Below are 27705 nucleotides of genomic sequence, written 5' to 3'. Positions count from 1 at the left end.
ACTAAGGTGTTGAAGAAATTTCTTCAGCCTCGAAATAGGAAGGAGATAGCCAGATTGATTGGGATGGCGAATTATTTTCGCCGTTTTGTTCCTAATTTTGCCCAGATCGCCGCTCCCCTGAATAAACTGCCTAGGAAAGGGAGAGAAATTTGCATGGGGTGAGAGCCAGCACAAGGCTTTTCAAGCTATCAAGACCGCTATCACCAACCCACTGGTCTTAGCCGTCCCGGATCTCGCCAAAAGATTTATAGCTCAAACTCGTGCCTCCAATGCCAGTATTTCTTCAGTGTTGTTGCAGGAGGATCAAGGTATAACACACCCATTAACTTTCGCTTCTAGGAGGTTGTCTGAACCCGAGATGAATTACTCAATTTATGAGTGCGAGGAGTAGGCTGTGCTTTTCGCCTTAAAGAAGTTCTAGTTCTATCTTGAGCATAGGGAGTTTGATCTCTAGACGGACAATCAGACCCTAAGTTGTCTCGATCCAGGAAAACTGGTAGGACTGCCAGGTGGGCGGTCCGCATCTCCACATTTCATTTCAACGAGTGACACATTGAAGGATCTGTCAACCAAGTCACCGACGCCTTCAGTCTCATGTTTCAGGAGGAGAGGGCTGTCGATTATTAAGGGCGTTAGTGAGTCTCACCTGGTCGTGTGTACCATTTTAGCCGAATTTCTCCAGTTTTCCTGGACCTTAAAACCAAATAGGACCAAGACCCGTTGGGGGTCCGTTAAGAAAGCAATTCTTATCTGGTGGTGAGGCTAGCGACTACTCCATCAGGAAGGGTATACTATTTAAACGTGTTAACGAAGCTGGGGACTTAAAAAAATTGTTTGCCTCAGGAGCTGATGCCTCCCGTTTCCCGTTATTTCATGGGAGGACATCCGGACCTCTATAAAACCTTGGGAATGGTTAAGGATCACCTCACTTATTCCACATTGTATAAGGATATCAGACGAGTAGTGGGTGAGTGTGAAACCTGTAATAAGGCTATGGCCGAGCGGTTCTAGGCGCTACAGTCTGGAACCGCGCGGCTCCTACGGTCGCAGGTTCGAATCCTGCCTCGGGCATGGATGTGTGTGATGTCCTTAGGTTACTTAGGTTTAAGTAGTTCTAAGTTCTAGGGGACTGATGACCACAGCAGTTACGTCCCATAGTGCTCAGAGCCATTTGAACCATTTTTTGTAAGAAGGCTAAACGCAGTAATGGTCCGCCGAAAGGGTTGTTACAATCCGAGCACAAGGACAACCCTATGGACAAACTCTTTATCGATTACGTAGGACATCTTCCCCGTACCAAGAAGGGGAACAGATGTATTCTGGTGGTTGTTGACGCGTTTTCCACATTTGTATGGATAATAGCTAGTCGTGGTGTCACGGTGGCCATTACCATTGCACATCTGACCAATATCTTCAGCTGGTTTGGACGCCCTGAGGCTCTCATTAGCGATAACGCTCCAACACATGTTTCCGAACAGTTTAAGCAGTTTTGCTTTCATAATGCTGTTAAGCGCCTAACCACCGCGCCATATTGTCCCCAGGCATCGTTTGCTGAGAGAGTGAATCGCAAGCTTAAGTCAGCTCTGATCATTTACCATCATAAATATCCGAGTAAGTGGGATACCACCTCGCCTTGGCTCAATTTTGCATACAACACTGCGCAGCATGAAGCATCCGAGGCAGTTCCTGCCGCTCCAACTTGTGGGATATCAACCACCTCCTGCCTTTGTCCATTACTCCTGAAGATCTTAGGGAAAATTGGGAATGGCCGATGAATAATGTTAGGTTAGCCCACCTCCGCCAGGCACGGCGATATAATAGGAATAGACTCCCCTTTCAGGGCAAGGTAGGAAGAGGTTTTCATGAAGAATTATCCTGATCGGGTGGGTGCCAAGCTCGGGAAGTTCACTCTGCATTTCATAGGCAAATGCTCTATCATCAAAATTCCGGGTCCGGTTAACTTTCTTGTCAAGAGTCTGGACACTGGTAAGGTCCTCAGAGTGCACCTTAATCAACTTCCACATCTACATCTACATCTACATCTACATCCATTATCCGCAAGCCACCTAACGGTGTGTGGCGGAGAGTACTTTGAGTACCTCTATTGGTTCTCCCTTCTATTCTAGTCTCGTATTGTTTGTGGAAAGAAAGATTGTCGGTATGCCTCTGTGGGGGCTCTAATCTCTCTGATTTTATCCTCATGGTCTCTTCACGAGATGTACGTAGGAGGGAGCAATATACTGCTTGACTCCTCGGTGAAGGTATGTTCTCGAAACTTCAACAAAAGCCCATACTGAGCTACTGAGCGTCTCTCTTGCAGAGGCTTCCACTGGAGTTTATCTATCATCTCCGTAACGTTTTCACGATTACTAATTGATCCTGTAACGAAGAGCGCTGCTCTCCGTTGGATCTTCTCTATCTCTTCTATCAACCCTATCTGGTACGGATCCCACACTGGTGAGCAATATTCAAGCAGTGGGCGAACAAGTGTATTGTAACCTACTTCCTTTGTTTTCGGATTGCATTTCCTTAGGATTCTTCCAATGAATCTCAGTCTGGCATCTGCTTTACCGACGATCAACTTTACATGATCATTCCATTTTAAATCACTCCTAATGCGTACTCCCAGATAATTTATGGAATTAACTGCTTCCAGTTCTGACCTGCTATATTGTAGCTAAATGATAAAGGATCTTTCTTTCTATGAATTCGCAGCACATAACACTTGTCTACATTGAGATTCAGTTGCCATTCCCTGCACCATGCGTCAATTCGTTGCATATCCTCCCGCATTTCAGTACAATTTTCCATTGTTACAACCTCTCGATATACCACAGCATCATCTGGAAAAAGCCTCGGCGAACTTCCGATGTTATCCACAAGGTCATTTATGTATATTGTGAATAGCAACGATCCTACGACACTCCCCTGCGGCATATCTGAAATCACTCTTACTTCGAAAGACTTCTCGCCATTGAGAATGACGTGCTGCGTTCTGTTATCTAGGAACTCTTCTATCCAATCACACAATTGGGCTGATAGTCCATATGCTCTTACTTTGTTTCTTTAAACGACTGTGGGGAACTGTATCGAACGCCTTGCGAAAGTCAAGAAACACGGCATCTGCCTGGGAACCCGTGTGTATGGACCTCTGAGTCTCATGGACGAATAGCGCGAGCTGGGTTTCACACGATCGTCTTTTTCGAAACCCATGCTGATTCCTACAGAGTAGATTTCTAGTCTCCAGAAAAGTCATTATATTCGAACATAATACGTGTTCCAAAATTCTACAACCGATCGACGGTAGAGATATAGGTCTATAGTTCTGCACATCTGTTCGACGTTCCTTCTTGAAAACGGGGATGACCTGTGCCCTTTTCCAATCCTTTGGAACGCTACACTCTTGAAAGAGACCAACGGTACACCGCTGCAAGAAGGGGGGCAAGTTCCTTCGCGTACTCTGTGTAAAATCGAACTGGTATCCCATCATCAGGTCCAGCGGCCTTTCCTCTTTTGAGCGATTTTAATTGTTTCTCTATCCCTCTGTCGTCTATTTCGATATCTACCATTTTGTCATCTGTGCGACAATCTAGAGAAGGAACTACAGTGCAGTCTTCCTCTGTGAAACAGCTTTGGAAAAAGACATGTAGTATTTCGGCCTTTAGTGTGTCATCTTCTGTTTCAGTACCATTTTGGTCACAGGGTGTCTGGACATTTTGTTTTGATCCACCTACCGCTTTGACATAAGACCAAAATTTATTAGGATTTTCTGCGAAGTCAGTACATAGAACTTTACTTTCGAATTCATTCAACGCCCCTCGCATAGCCCTCCTGACACTACATTTCGCTTCGCGTAATTTTTGTTTGTCTGCAAGGCTTTGGCTATGTTTATGTTTGCTGTGAAGTTCCCTTTGTTTCCGCAGCAGTTTTCTAACTGGCTTAACTTAAGCCCGTTAATTAACGTTCCCCTCCTTCTTCTGCAGGCTGGACCGGGATTCATTGGTTTAGGGGGGAGGGGGAGGGGAGGTTGAGCCGTGATGGCGTTTCTGGTATCGCATTTAGAATTTCTGGCACCCCTAACTCGATCTGTCAGGTGATGTCGCTCTGGTTTGGGGCTACGAAGATCTTTGCTCGAGGTTGTTGATGGGGGACGGCGCGTGTTGTGGCATGGCGAGTTGGAGAGTGGTAAAGGAGCGAGGACGACGGTGTGAGAAGTCCGCCCAGCGATTAAGGCGAGCACCTGCTCAAGCATCTTGAGCACTGAGTCCAGCAAGTGGTTACTGGGCATGTTTGTGGGCGGATTTGAATCCGTGGCTGTCTTCATGTGTAGCCAGCTCTGGGACGTGCGTGCTGAATTCTGGACCCCCTTTGGAATTGGGAAGCTTCAGCTTCGATTCGTGAACCTCAGTTAAGTTTTGGATTTTGATGTTTTAACTGTTATTTTCTTATTGAAGGCCTGCCTGTTTTGTATTTGGTAATATTACTTAACTGAAGCTGTTATTAAAGAAGACCTGCCTGATTTGTATTTGGTAATTTTGCTTCTGCCTGTTTTCTATTTAGTAATTTTACTTAACTGAAGCTGTTATTATTGAAGGCCCGCCCGTTGGTATTTGGTAATTTTACTTAACTAAGCTGATATTAAAGAAGGCCTGCCTGCTTTCCATTGTGTAATTTTATTTAATTGAAGTTGTTATTAAAGAAGGCCAGCATGTTTTCTGTTTGGTAATTTTTCTTAACAGAACTTGTTATTATTGAATATCTGCCTGTTTTCTATTTGGTAATTTTACTTAACTAAAGCTGTTGTTATTGAAAGCCTTCCTGTTCCGTTTTAATTAAATTAAGAGCTATTTCATGATTTGTTTTAGCTGAAACTCTTATTAATCAGGGCCTACCTATTTTTATTGCCCTGTTATTGGGATCTGATATCTTATTCAAACTGTGGTAATTAACTGTGATTGTGACTGCAAAAGGCCTACCTGTTTCAAAGGTATTTATGTCGATAACGTAGTAACAGGAAATGACACATGATGGTACATGGTCCCTAACCTTTCTCCTTACAGCCCTTTATCCATAATTGTAGGTTTCGCAGGCACTATCCAACCAACTTTTACTGGATAGAAAATTTGACAGTCAAGAATCGTGTAATAGCAAATAAAATACAGTTATTGAAGTCCTGCTTCCAGTATCTCATAGAGAATGACCCTTGACCAGTCGCCAGCATCATCACAGAGAAGAGATGTACTAATCAACCTACACTCAGCCCATTTGAAAGCATGTAACGTCTTAAGGCCTTGGTTAAGTTCTTCTGCTGGACACTCCCAGCTAAACTCCTGTACGATTACTTGCCACCTCTCAGTACTGTGACACAGTGCGGTTAATTGACTTGATATTGGCGGATAAAACTGAGGCATTGATATGGGGAGTTTTAAATTTCTACTTTAATGAATTTACCCTGACATGCTGGAACCGAAAACGAAGCGTGACACTCATTTTTATCCAGATCACTTTTATAACCGTTGACTCACTACATGTGCAGGGTCGTACCAGATTCCGTAGTGGCTATGAAACATTTAAGCCATATGATTTTAATGCATCTGCCCAAACAAAAGTAAACGGAACTGAAGCGCAAATATCCAAGATGACCATGTAGGGAAGAATTTACTTCAGTATGTATTCCTAGCCAATTAGTTCATAGACATGTTTGCTCTATAAAGGAGTGGGATTCCCAATAATCTAAATGGACAAGGGAGTTTGGGTTCGAGAATCTACTTATTTATTGACAAAGTTTAACACTGAACAGAACATAATCAGAACTGCTCACTGTCAAATCTTAACATCTGTAGTTCCATACTTAAACACGAACTAGCGGAATTAAGTCAGTTCGTAAGACGATCAGCAGTGGAAAGCCCTTTATACATAAGGTTTATGGCCTACTAAAGGATGGATTCGTTACCATGGTCTAGCGGTGTACTATCAAATCGACAGTGAAAGGTAGATGGGGAAAATTGTGGCAAGCACTGATAGTAAAACTAGAAGCATCCACCTAATACCAAATAATAGAACACTTTAGACTGGCAGGGCCGAAATCTCTCTAGCAAAAATGGCTGATAACTAAATAACACTGGTAGAACATCATGTACTCTTCCATACCATGAAGAAAAATAAGATACCCGCTCACTGTCATGACGGGGATAAAATGAATAAATGCTCTGTCCATCTAATCGAATATAGTGATTTTAAAAGGCGAGGAGCTGTACAAGACTAACCAAGAGTAACATGGGGTGTCTACACAAAACTGATTTCACGATGCCAAGTCTCATTCGGAATTATAAGTTTCATATGCAGACATCATTTAAATAGACACGTAGTCACTTCCTATGCCTGAAGATGCTGGTACCCACAAATTTGAGCACGTTCTAACTTACAAAATCCAACCCGACTCAGAATTACGTCTCCACGTTTCAACAGAACATACACACTCACCTTGCCCTCACAGTAAGCAACACTCTCTCCTAATCTCTTTTTTTTTTTTTCCTGTACCAGACACAGTCCTCGACGTCGGTTCTTTATGGAGGGGACGGCAAATGGACCAATCGCCTACAAACACTGGAAAACGTGATGTGCTAAGACAATTAAAGTGGTTGGAAAAAGCATGGGCTTCGTTGCCTTCGGTTCTTTCGGAATAGAGAAAGCTTCCAGAAGCCAGCCACTGTGACCGAGCGGTTCCAGGCGCTTCAGTCCGTAACCGCGCGACTGCTACGGTCGCAGGTTTGAATCCTGCCTCGGGCATGGACGTGTGTGATGTCCTTAGGTTAGCTAGGTTTAAGTATTTCTAAGTTTTAGGGGACTGATGACCTCAGATGTTAAGTCCCATAGTGCTCAGAGCCATTTGAACCATTTGAAAGCTTCCAGAATGCTCTCGAAGCTTCTAACCAGCAGACAAAAGGACCAATCATATGACACAGTTTTAAGGAAAATTCGGCTCTGCCATTAAGATTCACCCCAGCCAACTAAGTTTGAAAGGAAAGCTAAAAGACATCTCCCTAGCCTCCCAGAGAGAGAAGAAAGGAAACCTCCACTGGCCAGCAAGCTCCACTGCCATATTTCCATTGCATGCAGTTTGCCACTCCTGAATTTAGTACAGGAGGAGGCACAAGGCTGCTGTTTGCAAATGATTATAAACAGAAATTACTGTGTCCTGCCCACTCGTCTAATATAGGGTGCCTAGGAAACCTGCTTTCTCGGATCGCTGGACAACAATTCAAGCAATCTCGGATCGCTAGACAACAATTCAAGCAAATCGTATTAGTAAGTTTTTTTTATAGTAAGATGAATGACAATACTTAACTTTGAGAACTTACAATGGTGTGTCGTAAGCCATGGGCGACAGGCAAAATAAGAAAATCTCTTCAGTATACACTACTCCTACTACAAGTGAAACAATATAGTTCCTAAGTCGCTGCCGTAGAGCTGAAACGCTAATATCCAAGACGACCATGTAATGAAGAATTTACTTCAGTATGCATTCCTAGTCAATTAGTTCTTAGACGTGTTTGCTCTATAAAGGAATGGGAGTCTGAATAACCTAAATGGACAAGGGAGTTTGGGTTCAAGAATCTAGTTATTTATTGACAAAGTCTTCAACTGGCGCTACGGTCGCAGGTTCGAATCCTGTCTCGGGCATGGATGTTTGTGATGTCCTTAGGTTAGTTAGGTTTAACTAGTTCTAAGTTCTAGGGGACTAATGACCTCAGCAGTTGAGTCCCATAGTCCTCAGAGCCATTTTTTTTCCTTCAACTGGGGCGCGGCCAGGCGTCCCGGCGCTAATCTTTTCTTCGCCTAGAAGCCGCTACTGTCTCGGTCTCATCCTAGAGAGGTGTCGGTCAGCGTACCATTGGCTGACGTCGTCTTCACAGCCATCTCTGCTCTGCCTTTCCTGACCGGCGTGCTGTCGCTTGACTTTTACGCCGGAACATTCCTGCCTCCCCCCCCCCCACCCCCTCACCCCCCACCCCTCCCCAAAGCGACTGACCGTCATAGTATAGGGAGGTCAACAACGGCGGGGGAGGCAGGAGTGTAGATGCTGTACTGGACCGGAAGCTGTGGCTGCATGGGACGCCAGGCTTCCGGTCGTACCCCGCCATCTGGTCTTCGCTCTGGCGGAAACGTCCCCCGGAAAACGACCAGAAGGGTACGCGTCCACCTCCTGAGGCCCATAACCAGATGTAAAGGCGTCGGCTGCTGCGGTGTGTGCGGGTCCAGCTCCATCGGTAGGACGAGAGGAGGCAGAAGAGGCGAAGGCTCCGTCTCCATGGGGTCGTCCCGCGTTGTCGTGATGACTGGCAGCTGCTGCGGCCGCGCTGTCCTCGGGATCCGTGAATCTCACAGAAGAGACAGAAGGATCACGGTGCACCTGACAGTGGCGAATTTGATTGTGATGTCGGCGCTGCAAACCGTCGGGGCCTGAAATGAGATACATGCAAGTGCCAAGTCGACGAAGGATCTTTCGCCTTGAACCCATCGTGTGCTGCTGCCTAAAACCCTGAAAAACACAATATCATACGGCTCGAAGGTATACTTGCGGCCTTCTTTCGTTGTCGGATGCTGAGGAGGGTGGAGCAGGTGAAGCAGTGGCTCTGGTGTGGCTTAGGTGATAAGAACCGATCCTTCAGCAAAACAGGAACGAGCTAATCCTGTATAAATACCATATATGTATAGCGTTATTGCAGTCCGACCACCACCACTTCCGAGGGTATACGTACAATGGTCTGCAAGTCGAGTCTGCGTGGATCGAGAAGACACCATCTCTGAACTCTGCAGCTAGCTTCAGCGCTGCTATTGGCAATGAGACGAATGCTGCCAACTCAGCGCTTCCAACAGGCGGGCCACTTGCGGGCCTACCTCAGCTGCTGTCAGCCAGCTACTCTGGAGGCCTACAGTTCGAGCCAGGGGCTGTGCAGTCACTCAGCTGCCACTGGCTGTGTGTGCCAACTACTTACTGTGCTCGCCTCTGCTCGCATGGCCACACACTACTACTGCAGTGAGACATCTCATTCACACTGGGTCCCTGGCGTGATTCTCCTCACCTCAGCGTGCCTCGTCATGTGCAGCAGCCAGGCTGCGTTTTGGACTGCCGCCCACTGCCTGTATCAGCATCCTTGCCGAATCGCTGCCGTCATCTCTCCACCGCCCGTTCTTCGCTGCAGGCTGCCAGGCCGCTTGCTGATGGCTGGTCCTCTTTAAAGATTGCCTGCAACTTACGTCCTGGGCACACTGGCTTATCAAAGCATCGTCACGACTGTTTTAGTTTGCTGAGCTATAAATGAATTTTTAACAATGGTTTTCATGATCATATGTTTGTACGACTTCCGGGCATCCACTTACCACTCCATTGATATCCCATCCAGGATGATGAACTGCTGGCCCCCTGACCTCTGCTAACCAGGTTCCACTACCTACCATAGAGGCCTTCCACTCCTGGCCTCTGTAACTTTTTCCGTGACCAATGTGTACCCACATACTCCGAGATGACAAACGTCTTGGGATAGCGATATCGCGTAACAGGGTATAAAAGGGGAGTGCACTGATGGATGGCGTTGTCATTTTTACTCAGGTGACTCGTGTGAAAAGGTTTCCGACGTGATTATGGACGCACGACGGGAATTAACAGATTTTGAATGCAGAGTGGTATTTGGAGCTAGACGAATGCGACATTCGATTTCGGAAATCTGTAGGGACTTCAGTATTCAGTCCGCAGCTCGTGGTCGTGCGGTAGCGTTCTCGCTCCCCACGCCCGGGTTCCCAGGTTCGATTCCCGGCGGGGTCAGGGATTTTCTCTGCCTCGTGATGACTGGGTGTTGTGTGCTGTCCTTACGTTAGTTAGGTTTAAGTAGTTCTAAGTTCTAGGGGACTGATGACCATAGCTGTTAAGTCCTATAGGGCTCAGAGCCATTTGAACCATTTGAACTTCAGCATTCCGTGATCCGCAGTGGTCAAGAGCGTGCCCTATTGGTTGCTCCCTAGACGGCTGGAAAACCGTGTTCTGGTTAGATGAGTCTCGATTTCAGTTGGTAAACGCTGATGGTAGGGTTCGAGTGTGGCGCAGACCTCAGGAAACCATGGACCCACGTTGTCAACAAGAGACTGTGCTAGCTGATGGCGTCTCAATAATGGTATGGGCTACGTTTGCATGGAATAGACTGAGCACTCTGGTCCAACTGAACTGATCATTGACTATAAATAGTTATGTTCGACTACTTGGAAACAGTTTGTAGCCTTTCATCGACATCGTGTTCCCAAACAACAATGGTATTTTCACGGCTGACAATGCGCCATGTCACAGGGTCACAGTTGCTCGCGATTGGTTTGAAGAACATATTGGGCAATTAGAGAGAATGATTTCGCTACCCAGATCGCCCGAAATGCATCCCATCGAAAATTTATGGGACATAATCGAGTAGTCATTTCGTGCGCAAAATATTGCACTTGCAACACTTTCGCTATTATGGACGACTGTACAGGCAGCATGGCTTGGTATTTCTGCAGGGGACTACCAACGACTTGCTGAGTCGTTTCCACGTCGAGTTGCACTATGCTGGGCAAAAGGAGCTCTGGCACGATATTACAAGGTATCCCATGACTTTTGTCATTTCACTGTATAAGGGGCGAGCAAAAGTTTTCCGTTTGAGTGCGTTGCCGCAGCGTATTTGTAACGTAGCGCGACTCCGATGCCGATATATAAGCACCAACGTGTAGGCAAGAAATTAGTGTGTCATTCGTATCTTTCCGACGAGGGTGCGATAAATACGGAAGCGTGAACTATGACGACGTTATTACCAAATGCGTCGAAATGGGACCGTCGTGCCGTTATTCTTTTCTTGGCTGCTGAAGGACAGACGTCGGTAGACATACGTCGGGTAATCAATGTGTATGGGGCACCATACACGTCGGAAACTACCGTTGCGGAATGAGCGCAACAAAGGGTGTTGCTGCTTCATGGGAACTTCTAGGGGACTGATGACCTCAGATGTTAAGTCCCATAGTGCTCAGAGCCATTTGAACCTTTTTTTGCTAATTCACGATAACGCACATCCCCATGTCAGAAGGCTTGTAACGCAGAAGTTACGCCAATTCATGTGGGAGACACTCAAGCACTCGCCCTATAAACCTGGTCTTTTCCCATTCGATTATCATACTTTCCGTCCTTTAAAAAAGGCAGTGAAGGGTCGACGGTTTCTGTCGGACGAGGATGTGCAACAGGCAGTTACGGAATTCTTCACGCTGCAGGACACAGTGTTTTACCAAACGAATATCTTCAAACTCGTACGTCAGTGGGATGATCGCCTCAATGCTCACAGCGATTTTGCCTGATTGGCATACGCCTTTCAAACAAAGACATTTTGTTCGCCCCTTAATCGTATTAACGATTCATAATATGCAGCACCTCCTTTTTAGATTACTTTCGCTATTTGGAGAGCATAATAACTGATGATGCTCGAAGTAGACAAGATGTAAAACGTAGACTGGCGATGGCAAGGAAAGCATTTCTGAAGAAGAGAAACGCGTTAACATCGAGTATAAATTTAAGTGCCAGGAATCCTTTTCTGAAATTATTTTTATGGAGTGTAGCCATGTATGGAAGTGAAACATGGGTGATAAACAGTTTAGACAAGAAGAGAATAGAAGCTTTTGAAATGTGGTGTTACAGAAGAATGCTGAAGATTAGACGGGTAGATAACGTAACTGACGAGGAGGTACTGAACAGAATTGGGGAGAAGAGGAATTTGGTCGACAACTTGACTGATGAAGGGGTCGGTTGGTAGGACACGTTCTGAGGCATCAAGGAATCACCAATGTAGTACTGGAGGGAACCGTGGAGAGTAAAGATCGTAGAGGAAGTTTGTGTGAAATCATATGGAACTTAACTGCTAAGGTCATCAGTCCCTAAGCTTACGCACTACTTAACCTAAATTATCCTAAAGACAAACACATACACCCATGCCCGAGGGAGGACTCGAGCCTCCGCCGGGCCCAGCGGCACAGTCCATGACTGCAGCGCCTTAGACCGCTCCGCTAATCCCGCGCGGCCGTAGAGGAAGACCAAGAGTGAAAACACTAAGCAGATTGAGAAGTATATAGGTTGCTGTAGTTACCCGTAGATGAAGAGGTTTGCACAGGATAGAGTAGCATGGAGAGCTACCTCAAACCAGTCTTTGCACTGAAAAACACAAGAACAACAATACGCACCTTTAAACTGGCTGGTTCCACATTATTTCAATAGAAATCCTGCAAATGATTTTTATCAACTAACTAAGTGACTATCAATGCTCGGTGGTTATCACCAGTGCATCGGCTGTTACAGAAGCGCAATACAGTAGGAATGGGTCGTAGACCTACACCAGTTTCTTCGAGAAAACGGCTTCATTACGGCACTCGTTCTAAACCTAGACATCCTTGCGTATTTCGGTAGTCTTCTTCACTCACGCAGTAGCAACTGCCGCCTTTCTCTCAAACATCCGCTCCGTACTGATGGCGCAAGTGGTGGTTGTGACACTTTTATGCACCCCACTGTGGTGATAGCAGACTACACTTCCGTGTCAATTGCTTCATGTTACCCTAAGCTGTTATTTACGTAATTTTACGTTCAAGTTTACGTGTATTTTTTGCAAACGAGATCTGCTTTCACTTGGAGTTGGAGATGATCACGATTCAGTTTGAAAATAGCATCAAAATATGAGTGCTCATCAGGTAATCAACCGTTAACATTTCGTTTTTATACCTTATCTACCAGACAGCATTAAAAGGAGTGATAATCTGTGATGGTTATCGTAGTTGAGTGTTTACTTCGACACAGTGTTTTCTGTCAATAACGTAAAACCCAGAATGAAATCAAAATGTATGTTATCTCTTACAGATAGGTGAAGCCTTTTTATTATTTTTAAACGGCAACTGACAGTAATACACAACCCTGGAAAAGTTATTCTGATCTTCGGAGCTTAGTGGAACAAATAGAACACACTGTTGCAGCCGAGGAAGCGCTAAATGTGTATGCCTATATCTGCTTTTACCGGTCACAATTCGACAGACTGCATTGTCCGAGAAAGTAGTCATTTCTATTGAGGGAATCCATGCTTGTCTCGTGTCTTTGTAATCGATTCATTTTCTTTGATTTGTCGAAAACAGGAAGGAAAAAGATATCCTGTTGCGACCTCATCGAGGGCGTTAGAAATGGAGCACAAGCTCTTTGGAAAAGGATGAGGAAGTCGGTCGTAAATGAAAGTCGCAGGACTGCTTGAAGTGATTTAAGGAAAGCATATAAAACGTGAATGAAGACAAGGTTGGTATCTTCTCAACTCAAGCAGCGTCCATCTTCGTATGTTCTTTTCCACCTCACACAGTCACATATATTAGGTGGTACAAGTGTAATATTATGAACTTCAAACAAACATACACCATCCGCACAGGCCTTGAAGACACAAGAGTACCGACCGACGGCCTAAGGCGCCACCAGATGCTGTCCCGGCCGTTGTCAGTTTACGAGACCGGAGCCGCTACTGCTCAATCAAGCAGCTCTTGAATTGGCGCAACAAGGGCTGGGTGCACCTCGCTTGAAAGCAGCGCTCGGCAGACTGGACGGTGTGACGTGACCAATTGCTAGCAAAGCCCGAAAGCGCTTAACTTCGGTGATCTGACGGGAACCGGTGTTACCACTGCGGCCAGGCCGCTGGCTCGATTATTAACTTGGCTGAAAATAATTCTTCAGACAGCCAATGAGTCCGGTTTGCGCCCCTCTTAAGGACTTTTCACATATCATAAAAGGCTGGTTTTGGGCTTTGCCACCTGTAGAGTTCACGTTAATTCAGATTTTTCACGCCACCTAATGTGCTTAGCAGTTAAATATCAGACATTTTGAGAAAGCACTGAAAATATCAATGTTTTAAGGAAATATCTCTCTTTACTCGCAATAGAGTGATTTATTTTTGTATTTTGACAGATACTTTAAGTACATTTTTTGTTACACCAAACAGACATCAGAACTGGTATTTAGTTTGCACAATATTAGTTTTTTTTCACTATGTGACATAGTCTCCTTCTGAAGTGGGAACTATTCTCTCTTGCTCTGTAGCGTTTTGTTTGGAAGATACTTTTTAGTCCATGTACAAAATGTGTTTTATACATTTATATATGTTTGTATTTCTCAAAGTATCAGCCAAAATGAGTCTTATTACTCTTATTTTCTCATGAAATGTGCACAGACTGTCAGTAAGCATGGCGTGATTCACGAGGAGTCGGATAGCCAATGACGAAGAATTAAACAACTAGAAATTATGAAAACAGTGTCTCTGCACTGTGAAAATATAGGTCGTTGCTGAATGTAGATTCGGTGCTACATTGGGGAAAAAAATAAAATAAAAAAAAAAATTAAAAAGAGGAGGGGGGAGGGGGAGAGAAAGAGAGAGAGAGAGAGAGAGTTGTGATGAAATAAACGGTTACTTATTCGGTCATGTACGGTATATTAGCTGTTACAACATATTACGAACGCGTTATAGTCCAAAATTACTGGAAACAAACAGAAATTACATTTATTATTAGAAGACATGCCGAGAGTGCGATAAATAACTTTGTTTAAGCAGATGCTGCCATCTGCTGGGGACATGTGGAAAACAAGTGATGCACAGAAAGCACGTGGCCTAAAGAACGAAATGTGTGAGAAAAGTAATGAACTTGACAACACTGCTGTGTTGTTCTACTTTTCTACTTGTGTAGACCTGTGTGTTCATCCCTTTCAGATGCTCAATCCGAGTTCTAGCTGTGTAGAGCCATCACGTGATTTTTAAGAGCGACATCAGTGAAGTGTGTTTCGAAAATAGAACAGCGGAACTTAGAGCAACGTTATGCCATCAAGTTTTGTGTTAAACTTGGGAAATCTACTAGTGTGACCTCTGAAAAGTTAAAACAGGCCTATGCGGAACATTCCTTTTCAAGAGCACAAGTTTTTCGCTGGCAAAAATCATTTTGGAAAGCCGAGAACGCGCTGAAGATGAACGCAGCTCAGGAAGACCTTCAGCTTCAAAAACCAACGAAAACGTCGAAAATGTGTACACTCTTGTGAGACGAGACCGACATTTAACAATAAGGATGATGTGTAACCTGTTAAACACTTTTACCGTACTTCAAATTTCAATCGAAGTTTTGAACATGACTGAGCATATCAAAGATCGAAACAATATTGATTTCTTTTTTGACAATAGGGCTATTGAGCATACAGAATTTGTCCCTCCAGGACAAATTGTCAACCACACATCAAATGAATTCGCAATTGCGAATAAGGGCAACGATCAGCTGTAGGATCGAATGACGGCAATGAAAATTTGTGGCGGACCGCGATTCGAACTTGGATTTCCCGCTTATCACGAGCGGGGCCTTACGATTTGGCTATCCGTGGACGACTCACGGCCAGACCCAAACTTCCGTATGTCGTCAAGCATGCGTCTACGACCTGTACGCGTATCTCCATTATGTATATTCCCTAACAGGTCAGGCGTTGTTCTTGAAAGTCGCTTGACCGATATCGGCAGATAAATATGATATTGCAGTGCCTGTGTTATTCTGTTTACGATGCAAAGTTCCTTTGGAGATCAATGCATGTCCAAAGAAAAAGGATAAATTGAGTAAGGTCGAAAATTGCAGACACATCATGACAACGCCCAATGCCACATGGCTTCTTCCATCACGGATTTTTTTGACATCAAAAAGCGCTTCTGTTTTTCCACAGCATCCATATACACCTGATCCGAGTCCTTGTAACGTTTTTCTCTTCCTAAAAAGGCGTTATTTTGGGACTCTGGGGAAGATGCAAAATAATGTGACCGACATGTTAAAGACCCTACCAGTTGAAACCTTTCAGCACTGCTTGCAGGTCAGGGAACAACGACTTCGACGGTGTACAACTGCTTAAAGGAAATATTTTGAAGGGGACGATATTGACGTTCTAAAAAAATAAAAACTTTGGTAGATTAAAAATCAGGCTCGTTTCTTTTCTCACACACTTCGTACATGGTACACAATCAGGCACAACGAGTTTAGTTTATTCTATGAGCTAGTAAAAAATTCTTGGATATAGCGTATATAATACGTACTGACTGAGGATGTCAACTGGAGCAGGCACGAATGGGGAATAATTCGAGTAACATGCGTGCGGGCCAAAACGAAAATCTGACACAAACGACTCAAAAAATGGCAGATTGTTGCGCCTTGGCACCTGCGAATGAGCATCTCGGCTCTTTTCATGCTACCATCTTGAGCATCTTGAAGGACGATGGAACCACGAGTAAGCGACAAGGCTTTGGACGTCCTTACCTCAGCAGAGAACGTGTAGGTCGGATACTTGCCCGCTCTGAAAGCAGAACAGGCGGCGACCTAAGGCAGATCTGGCGACAGAGCATAATGTTGGTGCAGGCACTGATGTTTCGGAGCACGCCGCTCAGCGCACATTCTTGAACGTGAGGCTCCTCAACGAACGACTTCTACGTGTTCCCATGGTGACCCAACGACATCGCCAATTACGACTGCAGGGGCGCGGGATAATGGAGACTGAACCGTGGATCAATGTAAGTGTGTCGTCCGGCTGGATGAATCTCGTTTTGTTTCATCAGGTCTATGGTAGTGCCTGGATATACCGTCATCCAAGCGAATAGCTGATCGAAACATACTGGGTGGTTACAAATATAGCTCAGCTACTCACAGAGGTCCAGTGTGGGCTATAATTATCGTATGGTAGTGAACTTGGTAGATATTCCAAAGCGTTAATGCGGTACCGATTTACGCTGGAAAAAAATTTGTTTCAAGTTTGGTTACTAAGTGTAAGTCTGGCGCTGTGAATGCAAGAAAGATGTATAGTAATGTTTCCATTTGTACACCACCGCTCTTTGATTTTAATACACCCAATAAATGACATCTAGTTCTGTGTAGATAAGGTCTTATACCGTGGGTACGGTTGTGGAAGCAAAGGAATAGTACAACAGTTGTACATATGTCATGATTTTTGATTGTGGTCATCGAGATACAATAGTATTCAACAAACAATGTTCTGTACATAAACGTTCTATACCTGGAACTTCCTGGCAGATTAAAACTCTATGCCGAATAGAGTCTCGAACTCGGGACCTTTGCCACGGCGGGCAAGTGCTCTACCAATTTTTTTTTAATCTCATTTTGTTCGTTATAGTTCATTGCAATTGTTCGTGGCGGACGTCCCCAGACGCCCTTTGAAGCTCGTTATTGATCCAATCACTCAGTTTTTTTTATTACTGACCGAACACGCTGAGCTACCGTGCCGTATCAAATGAGCTACCCACGCACGACTACCAACCCGTCCTCACAATCTTACTTCCGCCAGTACCTCGTCTCCTACCTTTCAAACTTCACTGGCTTGGCTAAGCCATGTCTCCGCAATATCCTTTCTTCCAGTAGGGCTAGTCCTGCAAGTTCGCAGGAGAACTTCTGTGAAGTTTAGAAGGTAGGAGACGAGGTACTGGCGGAAGTAAGATTGTGAGGACGCGTCATGTGTCGTGTTTGAGTAGCTCGTAAAAGGCAAAGGTCCCGAGTTCGAGTCTCTGTCTGGCACACAGTTTTAATTTACCAGGAAGTTTCAAATCAGCGCACGCTCCGCTGCAGAGTGAAAATTTCATTCTGTTTATGTACCTATCAGATATGTTTGTTTACCTATTTGCCGACGGACGCCGCATTTGGTGCACCTGTATTGTTCCCTGTAGTGATGTGATGTTCGCAGCGAGCGGCAAGCGTTGCTACGATACATAACATGTGGTTCCTGCACGTCAGTTCCTTCATGACACTGAAGTGTGCACATCGCTAGTATGGCTCCACGAGTGGAGATATCCACAGAAAAATATGCTGCAATTGTAGCGCTTAGCCAAGCAGGTTTATCTGTTCGCCAAACTGCGAAACAGTGTAGTGTGTCTCTACGGGGAGTACAATACACCCTTCACCGACAGAAAATGGTGACCAGGACGACCTCGTAAAACAACTAAAAGTGATGATAAATACATCAGTATTCCCAGTAAGAGAAATAGATTCAAAACAGCGCCCCAAATTTGTGCAGAATTGGTAGGAATGAACACGTCAACAATATCTGCTACAACAGTAAAAAGGATATTGACTGAAGCCAGCTTGAAAGGATGTGTCACAGCGAGAAAACCCCTTCTAAGGACCATAAATAAACAGAAGAGACTTGAATGGGCTAGAAAACATCGTAATTGGACATCTGAAGTGTGGACGAAGGTGTTATTCACCAATGAATCGAAGTTCGAGATTTTTGGAACCAGAAGCAGAATATTTGTTCGCCGATTTATAGGGAAATGAGTAGCCCAGCAGTGTGTTCTACTTACAGTTAATTACGGTGGAGGTTCTATTATGGTTTGGGGATGTTTAGCCGGAGTTGGCGACATTGTGAAAATTGGAGGATGTACGGATCAGAAGCAGTGCCACCACATACTTCAGTATCATGCAATACGCAGAGGATTGCGCCTAATAGGGAAAGGGTTCATCTTACAACAGGATAATGACCGAAAACATCGGTCGGCATACTGTGCGAACTACATTGCATCAAAGGAAAAACAGAAAGTACTGAATCATATGGTATGGCCGTCCCAAAGCCCCAATTGTAATCCCACTGAAATGGTCTAGGATGAAGTGGACAGACGTATTAGGGAAGTTAATATTTCCAGCAAGGAACATCTCGGTAATATTGGTAAGGATGTGTGGACTCATATAGATTCATGATACCTACAAAAACTGATTGACCGTATGCCTCGAGTTTGTGATGCAGTCATTAAATCCAAAGGAGAATACTTTGACGAAAGTAAAATACAATGATCGTGACAGTATTATACTCGCATATGTGGAAGTTAATGTAAGTATATTTTGTGAGAAATAACGTTTGATTTGTGTTGTAGATCTGAAATACCAGGGTGTATTGAAATTGATGGGTGGTAGTGTAATTGGATAGGAAAGGGAGGTGGGCAGTAAAGATCAAACAAGTGAGAAAGACATATAGTTGATTTTATTACTAAACGTCGTTTACACAGTTTGTTCAATATGAGCACTGGAGACGCCGACGAGATGCTTCATCCGTAAACGACACGATCAACAGTTGCTCGCAGCAGTTCCGGTGGAATCTGAGCAATGTGTTCCTGTATACTGGTCTTCAGATCAGATAGAGACCAAACCTGTACCTGGTAAACGCGCACTTTTAGATATCCCCAGAGCCAAAAAGTCTCACTGATTTAGATCAGGTGATCTTGCATGCCATGCATCTGGAAAACCTCTGGAGGTAACACGCTCGTGGAAATTTGCATTACACAGAGCTTTCACTGGGCGAGCGACAAGGCACGTTACCCTGTCTTGCATGAAAACAGTGATTCCACACACTTGCGCTCTTCTAGAACAGGAACCACGTGCTGTACAAGGAGATCTCGATAACGTGCAGACATTACGGTACTACTGGCAGGCCCCCTGGTGTATTCTACTCGTATTCAAAGAAAAACGGACCCAGAATAAAGATGCTTGTCAATTCACACCACGCAGTCACACATGGCGAGTACAGTGGCTCTTCGTGCACAACACGTGGTTTAACAGTACGCCAATTTTGGCAGTTCTGTGTATTTGCTGAACCGTATAGCGTAAAATGTGCCCCGTCACTCAATAGAATATCGCCCGCCCACATGTTATCAACCTTGATCTGTGCCAGAAACCAGAAAGCAAATTCAGAACATAGTTGCAAATCATGAAGTTTCAGTTGCTCTACCGTCTGGATCTTGTACAGGTACTACGAGGTGCGACAATGAAGTAATGAGACTGATTTTCTTTGCAAGATGTGGCAACCCTGCAGGTTTGCGTAGGCACAATATCTTTGACCTTGGTCTATAAGCTGCTTGTAGTCCAAGTGGCACATCGATACAACTGCTCAGTTGTGAGTTGTGCTGTAATAAGTTAACACGTGTTTCTGTCTCTCGTCACGGAAATGGAACCGCATAATATTGCGCAACGGTATGCCATTTCTTTTTGCGTTAAATTGGGTGAAAACGCGACGACAACTTACGGCATGCTTCAGAAGGCTTTTGGAGAGGAGTTTATGTCAAGAGCTGAACCTTTTCGTTGGCATAAAATGTTTAGTGAACTCGTACGATCTGATCGAAGATTATGCGTGAAATTGATTGCAGAAGAACTGAACATCAATCGAGAAACGGTTCGTCAAATAATAAAAGAAAGATTTGTGCAAAAACGGTCCCCAAAAACCTCACAGCATAACAGCGAGAAACACGGGAAAATGTGGCAGCCGATCTGTTAGAGCAAACGGAAATCAATCCAGAACTGTTGAGCCGTGTTATCACTGGTGATGAAAGTTGGTTTTTTCGGTACAATCCAGAGACAAAACACCAAAGTCCGCAATCGTGCTCAAAGGGATCACCCAGACCAAAATAAAGCTCGCATTTCAGAGTTAGCCGGCCGGTGTGGCCGAACAGTTCTAGGCACTTCAGTCTGGAACGGCGCGACCGCTACGCTCTCAGCTTCGAATCCAACCTTGGGCATGGATGAGTGTGATGTCCTTAGGTTAGTTAGGTTCAAGTAGTTCTAAGTTCTAGGGGACTGATGACCTCTGATGTTAAGTCCCACAGTGCTGAGAGCCATTTTTTTTTTGTCAAAGTCAAAAGTGAAATCCATGCTTGTGTTGTTCTTTGATTCCAAGGGAATTGTTCATAAAGAGTGGGTGCCTCCTGGACAAACAGTTAACCAATATTACTACAAAGATATTTTAGAAAGACTTTGTAAAAGAGTTCTTCGTGTCCGTGCCAACATTGCTGATAACTGGATTCTGCACCACGATATTGCGCCATCCCATACTGCCCTGTCAGTAAAGCAATTTTTAACCTCAAAACAAATTTTAGTACTACCACAGCCACCTTATTCACCAGATATCGCTCCATGCGGCTTTTTTTCTATTTCCAAGAGTCAAAACGGCGGTCAAGGGACACCATTTTCAAACAACACAAGATGTCCAAAAAGCTGTGACGAGGGTCTTGGAGGATATTATAGAAGATGAGTTCCAGAAATGTTACCATCAATGGCAGAAGAGCTGGAAAAAGTGTGTGCAATCAGAAGGGAACTACTTTGAAGGAGGCAACACTAAACTTGACTAAAACGGTAAGCAACATTTTTTTCACATCAGTCTCTTTACATTATGGTCGCACCTCGTAGTACAAAATAGACTGCAAAACTTTCTGTACTGTTGACTACGGGATAGACAATCCTCGTGGCAGTGCACGAGCGCTAGCACTATCTGTGGCACGAGCTGGATGGCCAGTTAGAGCAAGAACAACCTCGTCAGTACATTCCGCAGCAGTGGGGCGTTTTTCTCTTCAAGGTGCCACACGAATTTTATTATCATTTTCTTTAAACCATTTAATGATATCGGATCTTTCCTCAGACCTTTCAGTCGTCGATACTCTCAATGCAGCACTGTAATTGCTACAGCTCACACAAAACAGTTTCACTAACAGCACATGGTCTCCCTTCTCGATGGACATACTGTTCACTCACGTTATGGCTTGTCAGACGACGACGTAGATGTTCATATCGTCATATAAACAGTGTACTGCATCGGATTTTCATCTGGTGGCTACAGCTGCACCTAATTTGTTTACCAGCTTAAACTGGTTTCACTTTAACATTGTTACAGACCACCTGCCTCCCTTAATCCTTTGATGACTTTACCAGCGGCGACGTATCCTCTACCAGGATAACTGTTCGTGTCGCAAGGCCAGAATCGTACTGCAGTGGCTTGAGGTGCATGATAGTGAACTCGTTGATATCTTAGCCACAAAATTCGCCTGATATGAACCTGGTGGAACACATCTGGAACACTATCTGGCGCCAGCTCCGCCCTCAAAAACCATCGACCCGTAATTTACGGGAATTGCGTGACCTGTATGAAGACATCTGATGCCACACACCTCTCGAAGCCTAGCAAGGACTTGGCGCATTCATGATATGCAGAATCGCTGCTCTATCGCGTTCCAAATGTGGACCAACACGCTCTTAAGCAGTTGATCATAATGATTTGGCTCATTGGTGTACGATAAGAAGTGGTGGTAAGCACCGTCCTGAAAATATTTCGCCCAAATGATGTTTTTCATTAAGCCTATTAATTGGTCTTGCACAAACAGACTAGCGTGAACGCCAAATACGAAGGTGGTTTGGTATGTCTGGTAAAAAATAAGAAAACAAGTTTGTTTCGTAATCAGCTCACCTTACTTCTGGACATAATATCCTTTGAGGGATATATACTGAGGTGACCAAAGTCGTGGGATAGCGATATCCACATATACAGACGGCGATAGTATCTCGTGCATAAGGTATAAAAGGGCAGTGCGTTGGCGAAGCTGGCGTTTGTACTCAGGTGACTCATGTGCAAAGGTTCCAACGTGATTACGGTCGCAATTAACAGACTTTGAACCGGAAATGGTCGTTGGAACTAGACACACGGCATATTTCATTTCGGAAATCGTTAGGGAATACAATACTGCGAGATCCACAGTGTCGATAGTGTGCCAAGAATACCAAATATCAGGTATTACCTATCACAACGGACAACACAGTATCGACAGCCTTCCCTTAACGACCGAGAGCAGCGGCGTTTACGTAGAGTCGTCAGTGCCAACAGACAAGCAACACTGCATGAAATAACCGCATAAAGTAATGTGGGACTTACGATGAACGTATACGTTAAGATAAAGTGGCGAAATTTGGCGTTAATGCGCTATGGCAGCGAATGCTTTTTCTAACAGCACGACGTCGCTTGGAGTGCCTCTTCTGGGCTCGTGACCATATCGGTTGGAAAACCGTGGCCTGGTCAGATGAGCCTCGATTTCAGTTGGTGAGAACTGATGGTAGGGTTCGAGTGTGGCGCAGATCCCACCAAGCCATGGACCCATGTTGTGAACAAGGCACTGTGCAAGCTGTTGGTGGCTCCATAATGGTACGGGCTGTGTTTACATGGAATGGACTGGGTCCTATGGTCCGACTGAACGGATCATTGACTGGAAATAGTTGTGTTCGGTAAATTTGAGACCATTTGCAGCCATTCATGGAGGTCATGTTCCCAAACAACGCAGCGCTATGTCACTGGGGTCACAACTGTTCGTGATTCGTTTGAAGAACACTCTGGGTTATTAGAGAGAATGGGCTCTAAATGGCTCTAAGCACTATGGGACTTAACATCTGAGGTCATCAGTCCCCTACACTTAAAATACTTAAACCTAACTAACTGAAAGGACATCACACACATCCATGTCCGGGCAGGATTCGAACCTGGGGCTGTAGCAGCCGCGTGGTTCCGGACTGAAGCGCCTAGAACCGCTCGACCACAGCGGCCGGCTTAGTGAGAATGATTTGGTCATCCAGGTCGCCCGACGTGCATCCCATCGAACATTTGTGGGGCATAAACGAGAGGTCATTTCGTGCGTAAAGCTCTGCACCGGCAACACTTTCGCAATTATGGACGGCTATACAGACAGAATGGCTCAATATTTCTGCAGGGAACTTCCTAAGACGTGTTGAGTCCATGCCACATCGAGAAGCTGCATTACGCTGGGCAAAACTAGATCCAACACGATATTAGAAGGTGTCCCATGACTTTTGTCACCTCACTGTATACGTGTTCCAGCGATCCTCCAGCTTTTTCATCTAATCGGAAAAATAGATTCTGTCAGACTCCGCAGAATACCCGTTAACTGCAACTATCGTTTCCTTATTTGAAGAAAGTTTCTTCTCAGCAAGTCAAAGTTTCAAGTCATGGAATAGGAAGAAGTCACTTGATGTTAAGTATAGCAAATAGGGTTAATGAAGAATAAATTTAAAGCCGAATTCACGCACTGTCACCGTTGTTATCTCTGATGTGTCGGATGGTGTAGGTATCATCCTGGTGAAAGAGCACTTTTTTCTGTGGCAACCTTGGTCTTTCCTCAGCTAACTCAAGTTTCAAACGATCCAAGAATGAACCGTAATAGGGTCCATCTTGAGGATTATTCGTCGATAATCCCAAAAAACAGTGATCATCATCTTAACGGATGACTAAATGGCCTTTAAAGTTAAAGCAATTACAGCCCTCGGTCACAAAATTTAAGACTTTTGACCAGGTTTCGACACTTCTATGAGTGTCTTCATCAGAAATTAAATATTCAAATTGGCATGTCACGTATAAGATAAATATCAAGCGAGAAAAAATTTAGTCACAAAAATTTGAAAAAGAATATATGGAAGGCGAGCCACAATGGGCTGCTCATACATATACATATTTTTTTTTTAAATTTTTGTGACAAGTCTCTCTCGCTTGATATTTATCTTATACGTGACATGCCAATTTGAATATTTAATTTCTGGTGAAGACACTCATAGGAGTGTCGAAACCTGGTCAAAAGACTTAAATTTTGTGACGGAGGGCCGTAATTGCTTTAACTTTAATTTATACATGGTCGCTGACTACGCAGCCATGTTTAAAACTTTAAAATGGTCTTTGTCTTCTTCGGTACACTTTCACGTACCTCTTTGTCCATTGTTTTGGTTGCCGTTTTGACTATAGTGCGTAATCGTCGATCTACGTTTCACCAACAGTCACAGATCTGCGCAAAAAGTCTTGTGGATTGTGATTAAACCTCCAGACATTGTGTTGAAATGTTGTGCCGGGCCGGCCGGTGTGGCCGAGCGGTTCTAGGCGCTTCAGTCCGGAACCACGCTGCTGCTGCGGTCGCAGGTTCAAATCCTGTCTCGGGCTTGCATGTGTGTGACGTCCTTAGGTTAGTCAGGTTTAAGTAGTTCTAAGTCTAGGGGACTGATGACCTCAGAAGTTAAGTCCCATAGTGCTTAGAGCCATTTTAATTTTTGTTGTGACGGAAGTGCTTTTGGTCGACTTGAGCGATGGCGGCACATACCTCGCCCACAGCTTCTTCACAGCAAGTTCCCCGTGTGGAATAGCACTCCCTCAGTTGAGAAGCCTACAGTCTCAGTCCGAAATATCACAAATTTTGTTTTCGGCGGTCTAGCCTTACCATATCATGGTTTTTGTCAGTGGTTTCCTTCGTAGTGACTTCACGGCCGAGGCGCGTTTCGCCTTCGGTGCATGTCTGATGGCATTTAAATTCATTTATCCAATCAGGCTTCAGAAAACGTTGTTAGTGTAATCATAACATATTTATAAATTAACACAGATTACTGAAAAACGTTGGTAATTTGGCTTTAGCATCTATTGATGTTTAGAAAGCCTTTGATAAGGCAAAAAGACCCGTTTTGTGGAAAATATTAGAAATAAGAGGTTTTCGAAACCATCTTATTAATACCATAAAAAATCTGTGTGTAAACACAAAAATAGTTATAACTTCAGGTTCGAAAATGTCAGATGAAATTTTAATAAATCAAGATGGTCGACAAGAGTGCAGTCTATCTCACACTTTATTTAATTTGTATATCGACGACTAGTTATGAAATGGAAAGATGAAATACACGTAGAAATTAAAACAGGATCTAACGTACCATCAAACACCCTATTACATGCCAATGACCAGATAAATATGCAGGAAACAGAAGATATCTTGAGCCAAAGTGCAGGATATTACAACTTAAGTATATCTGCAACTAAAGCAAAGATAATGGCTTTCAAAGGAAAAAAATCCAGTTAGATCGGGAATAATAAGAAATGAGAAAATTTTTGAACAAGTATCGCACTTCAATTTTCTAGGATGTGATATTAGTTTTAACCGTGACAAAGACATTGAGAAGAAGGTTAATAAATGTCACGCTATCTGCGGAACAATTGGAAGAACTTTGGGAAGAAAGACAAGAATAGAAACAGAAATGAATTTCTATAATATCATGGCTGTATCCACTCTTGTATAACGTTCCGAATCATGGACAGTAACAAAAAAAGAAATGTCACGCATACAAGGAGCAGATATACGTAAGAGGCTGTAATACAATGGATAAAATAAGGAGTGAAACAATAAGATCAGATTTAAAAATCTTTTCAGTTAATGACAAGGTAGAAGAAATGGAAAGGTATGGAAATGGAAAGATAGATGAAATGCATTGGAAAGATGGATGAAATCGAAGGATCATGTTGATAGAAAGGCAGAAAATACAGATCCAAAGAAGATAACTGGAAAGAGAGAATTAGGTAGACCTGTTATAGATGAATGGATGGATAATAGAGACCGCAACAGATCATTACAACACCTAATCCTTGGAAGGAGATGATCATGACAATGATGATGATGATGATGATGATGATGATGATGATGATGATGATGATGACGATGATCAAAAAGTAAATGGTCGTCAATGATAGTGTAGTGTAGATATGGAAATGGAAAAATAGATGAAATGAAATGGAAAGATAGAGGAAATGGAAGGATCATGTTGATAGAAAGGCAGAAAATATATTTCTAAAGAAGATAATGAATTATCGGCCGACTGGAAAGAGAGAATTAGGTAGAACTCGTTATAGATGGATGAATGGATAATAGAGACCACAACAAATCATTAATACGCCTAATCCTTGCAAGAAGAAGAAGAAGAAGAAGAAGAAGAAGATGATGATGATGATTATGATGATGATGAAGTAAACGGCCTTCAATAATAGTGTAGAGTCCGCGTGAACTTCATCCAATTCTGTTTTGATTTTTGCTGCTGTCCAACTCTTCGAATGAAAATGTTTAATAACGGCACGAAACGTGGCTTTCTCTATCTTCAATATCAGCCGACACTGACCATTTCAGACGGCTATCAATAACGCACAGTACGCTGTAAATTGTTGAAATACCTTATACCTTGGAATAATCGAGCCTACCAATCACGAAGGCGCAACAAAAACGTTGCATGCTTTCTTGGAAATTTACCAGTCTTATGAAACCACCCTAGTATCTATAAAAATAAACAATGATTATCGCACATTGAGTGCCGCTCTTTCCCCTGCGATATCTCAGAGAGACTGAAAGGAAAATCCCATAGCGTGAGAATGTGGATGTTTATCTAATCTGGCGTGGAGTGTGCGGGTTTCTACTGCTGCTTGTTGCGGCTGAGGTCAGGAGACAGACTGCAGCAGTATGGCGATGCGTGTGCTGCGGATGTTGCCGCTGCTGTGTCTGATCGCTGCGTCCAGCGCGCTGCCGCACGGCGCGCGGATCGTCAACGGCAGCGACGCCAGCATCGAGGACTACCCGTGGATGGCCGTCATCCAGTACCGCAGCGACATCAAGTGCTCCGGCACCATCATCAGCGACACCTGGGTGCTGACCAACGCCGCCTGCGTGCAGAAGTTCGAGCCCACAGACTACTGGGTGCGGGTCGGCACAGCCGATCGTACCAGTGGAGGACTTCTGTACAACGTCACGCGCAACGAATACAACCACAAGTTCAGCTCAAAAAAGAGGGACTACGACGTGGGCGCCGTTCAGATCGACGGCACCTTTACCTTCACCGACAGTGTGCAGGTACGGTGGCACTGTCATTCATATCCGTTTGAGACGTGCTAGTGGTTATTCACAACTTTTATGGTAAAGTTGCTTAAGGGGGGTAGGATGTCAAACAGGCCGACTTGGAGCAGGAGAGGCACCAAAGGACATTTTAATTTCCACT

The 27705-nt window shown here is 44.2% G+C and overlaps 1 protein-coding gene across 1 annotated transcript in view; it reads left to right on the top strand.

The window, feature by feature from the left end:
• Nucleotides 1-4879: 4879 nt before the first annotated feature.
• Nucleotides 4880-27705, top strand: part of LOC124606345 (trypsin-1-like) — a gene marked incomplete at its 5' end in the record, with an annotated part of 42083 nt that continues 19257 nt past the window's right edge. Inside the window, 3 exons of the mRNA XM_047138328.1 lie at nucleotides 4880-4908; nucleotides 7622-7662; nucleotides 27151-27560. Coding sequence (XP_046994284.1) covers nucleotides 4880-4908; nucleotides 7622-7662; nucleotides 27151-27560 — 480 coding nt within the window. The remainder of the gene's footprint in view (nucleotides 4909-7621; nucleotides 7663-27150; nucleotides 27561-27705) is intronic.

This window comes from Schistocerca americana, chromosome 3 (genome assembly GCF_021461395.2).
Source record: "Schistocerca americana isolate TAMUIC-IGC-003095 chromosome 3, iqSchAmer2.1, whole genome shotgun sequence".
NCBI lineage: Eukaryota > Metazoa > Arthropoda > Insecta > Orthoptera > Acrididae > Schistocerca > Schistocerca americana.
The sequence above is the reverse complement of the archived record's forward strand: the minus strand, read 5'-3'. Positions and strand labels throughout refer to the sequence as shown.